The sequence below is a fragment of the Phyllobates terribilis genome, unplaced genomic scaffold (genome assembly GCF_046119375.1).
Source record: "Phyllobates terribilis strain yellow unplaced genomic scaffold, ASM4611937v1 Scaffold_11__3_contigs__length_659146591, whole genome shotgun sequence".
Classification (NCBI taxonomy): Eukaryota; Metazoa; Chordata; class Amphibia; order Anura; family Dendrobatidae; genus Phyllobates; species Phyllobates terribilis.
The window spans coordinates 646,790,373-646,798,834 of NW_027362771.1; the positions used below are offsets into that span (position 1 = coordinate 646,790,373).

At 48.9% G+C, this 8,462-nt stretch overlaps 1 protein-coding gene across 2 annotated transcripts in view; it reads right to left on the reverse strand.

The window, feature by feature from the left end:
• The window catches only part of SLC12A9 (solute carrier family 12 member 9), a 47,071-nt gene extending 43,757 nt beyond the window's left edge, over nt 1-3,314 (reverse strand). For both annotated transcript variants that reach the window (XM_073654578.1, XM_073654577.1), the window contains exon 1: nt 3,197-3,314. In XM_073654578.1, the coding sequence (XP_073510679.1) occupies nt 3,197-3,215 (19 nt within the window). In that variant the 5' untranslated portion in view covers nt 3,216-3,314. The remainder of the gene's footprint in view (nt 1-3,196) is intronic.
• Between the last annotated feature and the right edge of the window lie 5,148 nt (nt 3,315-8,462).

Sequence of the window (8,462 nt, forward strand, 5' to 3'; positions counted from 1 at the left end):
ACCCCATATACACCAGCTCTATATATATATATATATATATATATATATATATATATATACCCCATATACACCAGCTCTATATATATATATATATATATATATATATATATACACCCCATATACACCAGCTCTATATATATATATATATATATACACACCAGCTCTATATATATATATACACCCCATATACACCAGCTCTATATATACACCAGCTCTATATATACACACCCCATATACACCAGCTCTATATATACACCCCCCCATATACACCAGCTCTATATATACACCCCCCCATATACACCAGCTCTATATATACACCCCCCCATATACACCAGCTCTATATATACACACACCCCATATACACCAGCTCTATATACACACACCCCATATACACCAGCTCTATATATATACACACACCCCATATACACCAGCTCTATATATATACACACACCCCATATACACCAGCTCTATATATATACACACACCCCATATACACCAGCTCTATATATATATACACACCCCATATACACCAGCTCTATATATATATACACACACCCCATATACACCAGCTCTATATATATATACACACACCCCATATACACCAGCTCTATATATATACACACCCCCATATACACCAGCTCTATATATACACACCCCATATACACCAGCTCTATATATACACACCCCATATACACCAGCTCTATATATACACACACCCCATATACACCAGCTCTATATATACACACCCCATATACACCAGCTCTATATATATACACACCCCCATATACACCAGCTCTATATATACACACCCCATATACACCAGCTCTATATATACACACCCCATATACACCAGCTCTATATATACACACCCCATATACACCAGCTCTATATATACACACCCCATATACACCAGCTCTATATATATATATATATATATATATATATATATATATACACACCCCATATACACCAGCTCTATATATACACACCAGCTCTATATATACACACACCCCATATACACCAGCTCTATATATATACACCCCATATACACCAGCTCTATATATATATACACACACCCCATATACACCAGCTCTATATATATATACACACCCCATATACACCAGCTCTATATATATATATATATATATACACCCCATATACACCAGCTCTATATATATATATACACACCCCATATACACCAGCTCTATATATATATATATATATATACACCAGCTCTATATATACACACCCCATATACACCAGCTCTATATATACACATCCCATATACACCAGCTCTATATATACACACCCCATATACACCAGCTCTATATATATACACCCCATATACACCAGCTCTATATATACACACACCATATACACCAGCTCTATATATATACACCCCATACACACCAGCTCTATATATACACACCCCATATACACCAGCTCTATATATACACACACCATATACACCAGCTCTATATATATACACCCCATATACACCAGCTCTATATATACACACCCCATATACACCAGCTCTATATATACACACACCATATACACCAGCTCTATATATACACACCCCATATACACCAGCTCTATATATACACACACCCCATATACACCAGCTCTATATATACACACACCCCATATACACCAGCTCTATATATACACACCCCATATACACCAGCTCTATATATATACACCCCATATACACCAGCTCTATATATATACACCAGCTCTATATATATACACCCCATATACACCAGCTCTATATATATACACCCCATATACACCAGCTCTATATATACACACACCCCATATACACCAGCTCTATATATACACACACCCCATATACACCAGCTCTATATATACACACACCCCATATACACCAGCTCTATATATACACACACCCCATATACACCAGCTCTATATATACACCCCCCATATACACCAGCTCTATATATACACACCCCATATACACCAGCTCTATATATACACCCCCCATATACACCAGCTCTATATATACACACCCCATATACACCAGCTCTATATATACACCCCCATATACACCAGCTCTATATATACACACCCCATATACACCAGCTCTATATATACACACACCCCATATACACCAGCTCTATATATACACACACCCCATATACACCAGCTCTATATATACACCATCTCTATATATACACACCCCATATACACCAGCTCTATATATACACCAGCTCTATATATATACACCAGCTCTATATATACACACACCCAATATACACCAGCTCTATATATACACACACCCCATATACACCAGCTCTATATATACACACACCCCATATACACCAGCTCTATATATACACACACCCCATATACACCAGCTCTATATATATACACACCCCCATATACACCAGCTCTATATATACACACCCCATATACACCAGCTCTATATATACACACCCCATATACACCAGCTCTATATATACACACCCCATATACACCAGCTCTATATATATACACACCCCCATATACACCAGCTCTATATATACACACCCCATATACACCAGCTCTATATATACACACACCCCATATACACCAGCTCTATATATACACACACCCCATATACACCAGCTCTATATATACACACCCCATATACACCAGCTCTATATATACACACACCCCATATACACCAGCTCTATATATACACACACCCCATATACACCAGCTCTATATATACACACACCCCATATACACCAGCTCTATATATATACACACCCCCATATACACCAGCTCTATATATACACACCCCATATACACCAGCTCTATATATACACACACCCCATATACACCAGCTGTATATATACACACCCCATATACACCAGCTCTATATATACACACCCCATATACACCAGCTCTATATATACACACCCCATATACACCAGCTCTATATATACACACACCCCATATACACCAGCTCTATATACACCCCATATACACCAGCTCTATATATACACACACCATATACACCAGCTCTATATATACACCATCTCTATATATACACACCCCATATACACCAGCTCTATATATATATATATATATATATATATATACACACCCCATATACACCAGCTCTATATATACACAGGCATAATATATACACCCTATATATCACATATACCCCTATATACCGCTGCAGTACCTGTATCCACATCACACATGGGTCACGTTTTTGCTGCACACGATCCTGATACAATGTAGCTGCTCCCAGCCCTGAGCCTCAGCACTTCCTGATCAGCTGACCGGTCACGTGACTCCTCCTCCTCCTCATACACGCGCCCTCAGCACTGGGAGGTTGTGGCTGCGGCGGCTGTGTCCCCCCCCCCGGTCTGAGGCCGTGTGGCCCCCCCCCCCGGTCTGAGGCCGTGTCGCCCCCCCCCCCCGGGCTGAGGCCGTGTCACACACCCCCCCCCGGTCTGAGGCCGTGTCGCCCCCCCCCCCGGTCTGAGGCTGTGTCGCCCCCCCCCGGTCTGAGGCCGTGTCGCCCCCCCCCCGGTCTGAGGCCGTGTCGCCCCCCCCCCCCCCGGTCTGAGGCCGTGTCACCCCCCCCCCCGGGCTGAGGCCGTGTCGTCGTCCCCCCCCGGTCTGAGGCCGTGTCACCCCCCCGCCCCGGGCTGAGGCCGTGTCGCCCCACCCCCCCGTCCCGGGCTGAGGCCGTGTCGCCCCTCCGGGCTGAGGCCGTGTCGCCCCCCCCCCCGGGCTGAGGCCGTGTCGCCCCCCCCCCCCCCAGGCTGAGGCCGTTTCCCCCCCCCCCCCCCCGGGCTGAGGCCGTGTCGCCCCCCCCCCCCCCGGGCTGAGGCCGTGTCGCCCCCCCCTCCCCAGGCTGAGGCCGTGTCGCCCCCCTCCCCCCCGGGCTGAGGCCGTGTCGCCCCCCCCCCCCCGGGCTGAGGCCGTGTCGCCCCCCCCCGGGCTGAGGCCGTGTCGCCCCCCCCCCCGGGCTGAGGCCGTGTCGCCCCCCCCCCCGGGCTGAGGCCGTGCCGCCCCCCCCCCCCGGGCTGAAGCCGTGTCGCCCCCCCCCGGGCTGAGGCTGTGCCCGTGCTCCCGCCTTTCCGCCCTCACTGAGGCCACTAATGGTGAAGGCAGCCACTAGTAAATAGTGGGAATGTAACTGACAAAAGGACGGAAATAAGATGCTGTTCACACAAAGGAAGAATCACCAGACCTTGGGTGTCTGACCGGTGAGCGATCCCCGGGGGGCACTGAAGGCCGCGCTTGTCTCGTGATTCGTTCTCGCAGTTCACACTTAACACTTTAAAAAACACGAAGTTGTATAAAAGTTTGGGACTTTTTTTTCCCTCACATTTTCCGCCAGCTCCATCTAATGGTGAAGAACGGACAACACGGCGACCCCCCTCATCACACGTTACACCCCCCCCCAGAGTGCGGCTTCAGACCCCGACTACAGCAGCGACACTGGTGAGGACTCCTCCCGTACTGCGTCCGGCCCCTCCTGTTCTGCGGCTAGCGTCAACTCAACCTCCCGTACTGCGGCCAGGGTCACCACCCGTACTGAAACCGTCATAACTTCCTGTACAGCGGCTGTCAGGCTGTCGACCACCACTGTCACCGCAGTGTTTAGAGCTCCGTATTTCAGCCAGCGTCAATTCCACCTCCTGTGCTGCGGCCCAAGCTGTCATCCTGTCACCGCTTCTCTGGGCTGGCCAGTTCTTAGTTGTTGGGGGTCTTTTTGTTGTAGTCTAAAGCGGTGCTCAGAGCTAAAATTTCCCCTTGTCTTTGTAAGCGGTGACAGCAGATCTGGGCAGCAGCGGTGAGCAGTGAGCGCAGGTTGGGCTGCCTGTTATTACTATCAATTAACTATTACCTCCACAGTCCTGCTCTGACTGGTCAGAACTTGGAGAATGTCATATCGTCAGATGAAACCAAAGTAGAACTATTTGATAGAAACACAACTCGTCGTGTTTGGAGGAGAAAGAATGCTGAGTTGCATCCAAAGATCACCATACCTACTGTGAAGCATGGGGGTGGCAACATCATGCTTTGGGGCTGTTTCTCTGCCAAGGGACCAGGACGACTGATCTGTGTACATGAAAGAATGAATGGGGCCATGTATCGTGAGATTTTGAGTGCAAACCTCCTTCCATCAGCAAGGGCATTGAAGATGAAACGTGGCTGGGTCTTTCAGCATGACAATAACCCCTAACACACCGCCAGGGCAACGAAGGAGTGGCTTCGTAAGAAGCATTTCAAGGTCCTGGAGTGGCCTAGCCAGTCTCCAGATCTAAACCCTATAGAAAACCTTTGGAGGGAGTTGAAAGTCCGTGTTGCCCAGAGACAGCCCCAAAACATCACTGCTCTAGAGGAGATCTGCATGGAGGAATGGGCCAAGATACCAGCAACAGTGTGTGCCAACCTTGTGAAGACTTACAGACAACGTTTCACCTCTGTCATTGCCAACAAAGGATAAATAACAAAGGATTGAGATGAACTTTTGTAATTGACCAAATACTTATTTTCCACCAAAATCTGAAAAAAAAATTCTTTCCAAATCAGACAATGTGATTTTCAGGATTTGTTTTCTCATTTTGTCTCTCATAGTCGAGGTCGACCTATGATGTCAATTACAGGCCGACCTCATCTTTGTAAGTGGGAGAACTTGCACAATTGGTGGCTGACTAAATACTTTTTTTCCCCACTGTATGTGCCCCCCCCACATCCACCTCCGGGGGCTTCTCTGTCCTCATCTACATCCATAGACATTAATATGGAGAAAAGTATGTGCCCCCCACATCCACCTCCGGGGGCTTCTCTGTCCTCATCTACATCCATAGACATTAATATTGTAAGGCGGCGGTGTTCACACCGTGCAGTAACTGAGGCAGTGACCCAAGCAAGTCCAGCATAAGCAGCTTTTATTCAGCAACTCACGGGTAAACAAAGTCCTCCGGTTCGCAGCCAGGTTAACACAAGTCCATAACAACGGTTGCCGGGTGCAACAGCCGCACCGGGCTGCTCAGAGCCTGACGGGTGCTGAGCCTTCCCAGGCGTGGGTTCAGCTACTCACAGGTCCGCTGAGCTTTCCTGCTCTGCTCCTAGCAGGTCCCCACACTGAACAACACTAATCCTTAATGCAGGATTTTTAAAGGAGCTGTGGCAAGAGCCACTGGAAAACCCGGGTTGGAGGGAGGAGGCCACCCCACTACCTTCTTGTAGCTTCCTCCAAGAAATGAAGGCCCTGCCAGGTTTTACTAATCTGCCTTAGCCAGGTAGCCTGACCAGGTCAATGCTCACCTTCATTCCTGCATTGTGTCTATGACTGCAATGTACTTCAATGGGTTTAATAGGTCTCTGTACACATTCTGGGGATATATAACGTCCCTCGTATACGATCCCAGTCACTGCCTCACATATCCCCCCCATCTGTTCAAACTTGTGGGATTGAACATTTGTCACCATACAGGGTGCCCGGGACAGGGCATCCGCGTTTGCCTGCGATTTCTACAGAGAGACTGAAATTTTGCAGTGACAAACCGCCTGGTGACTCGCGCATTCCTCGATGACTAGTAACTGGAGCATTTGTTTTACCTCAGCCATGCCGGCTTGCCTCCGGGCTTCGGGTACCCGGTACGGTCTCATTCATACCCTTACCCCAGGTTCGGTGACAATGTCATGTTAGAGAACCGTAGTCCTACCCGGTAGCTCTGAGAACACGTCGGTATTCCGCTGCACCAGTGACCGAGCCTCCCGTCGCTGCTGTTTAGTGAGAGCATCACTTATCCTGTCCTCTCCCCTGGATGCACCCCTGGCTGAGGGTACCCGTACTACTACCCGATCGCCCTTGTTAAAAGACCTGACCGTGGCTCTTTTATTATATGTGCGCCTCTTGGCTGCCTGGGCATCTAACAGATGCTCTTTCACGATGGGCATGACAGCCGCGATCCGGTCCTGCATACTAGCCACGTGTTCAATTATACTCATGTGGAGTCGGCTCTTGTTTCCACGTCTCTTTGGCTACGTCCAACAGACCCCTAGGGTGTCTGCCGTACAGTAACTCAAAGGGGAAGAACCCTGTGGAAGCCTGGGGTACCTCACGGACGGCGAATATTAAATAGGGTAGAAACAGGTCCCAATCCCTTCCGTCCTTAGAAACCACCTTTTTTAACATGGACTTGAGGGTTTTATTGAACCGTTCTACTAGCACGTCGGTTTGAGGGTGGTACACCGAGGTGCGCAATTGTTTTATTTTTAGCAGTTTGCACAGTTCTCTCGTCACCTTGGACATAAAAGGGGTCCCTTGATCCTTCAAGATATCCTTAGGTAGCCCAAGGCGACAGAGCATGGCAAACAGCTCCCGTGTAATCAGTTTTACCGAAGTGTGGCGTAGTGGTATAGCCTCCGGGTACCGGGTGGCACAGTCGACGACCACCAGTATATGTTGGTGGCCACGAGCGGATTTTACAATGGGCCCTACCAAGTCTGTTGCAATCCGTTCAAAAGGTTTCTCTATCACTGGCGGAGGTACCAATGGGCTGCTTAAGCTTGCGGTGGGTGTGGTCAGCTGACATTCGGGGCAGGATTCGCAGCACTTTTGAACCTCCTTTTAAATCTCCGGCCAAAAGAACCGCTGCAAGATACGCTCGTGTCTTTTTAACCCCTAAGTGTCCACCCAGCAGGTGTGTGTGTGCCATCTCCAGAACCGCCCAACGGTATGACTGAGGTACCACTAACTGTTCCACAACCTTGTCCCTGATTTTGTCTACCCTATAGAGCAACTCACCGTTGACCACCATTCGTGGAATCACAGTATCTGCACCGGGCTGTTGAGCTACACCATTTACCTCTAACGCCCTTTTCCGCGCCCGAGTCAGGGTGGGATCTTGTAGCTGAGCTGTCCCAAACATGCCCCGGGACACTTCCAGCTCGGGGATCAATGGGGTCTCCTCGACCTCTCCTGCCAACACCTCTAGGGGAAACCTATCGGGGTTACACTCTGTCCCTAGGTTGGACACCCCTACGGCAGGTACCCCTGACTCAGGTTCTCTGGGTACAGTGCCTGTAATAAATTTTACCGGGGAAGAGTGGTTTTTGTTTTCCCACAGTGTCCAGAACAGGGGCAAGTCTCTTCCTAACACAGTCCCATAGGGAAGAGTTTTTACCACCCCCACCACATGTTTCGTGTCCCCACATGGCGTGGACAACACTACCTCCGCAGTTGGGTATTCTCGGAGGTCCCCATGGATACACACCACCTCGACTGTCCGTTCACTGGGGTTGTCTCCTGCCACTAGCGACTCATGTACCAAAGTCACTAGGCTCACCGAGTCTAAGAGGGCCTCCGTTGGGTACCCATTAGCCAGTACCTGGCACAGTTTGGGTTCACTGTCCGCCGGGTCGGCACTCGCAGAGCAGACGGTCTGGGTGTACAGTGAGACCCGGCGGTTATACCCGCA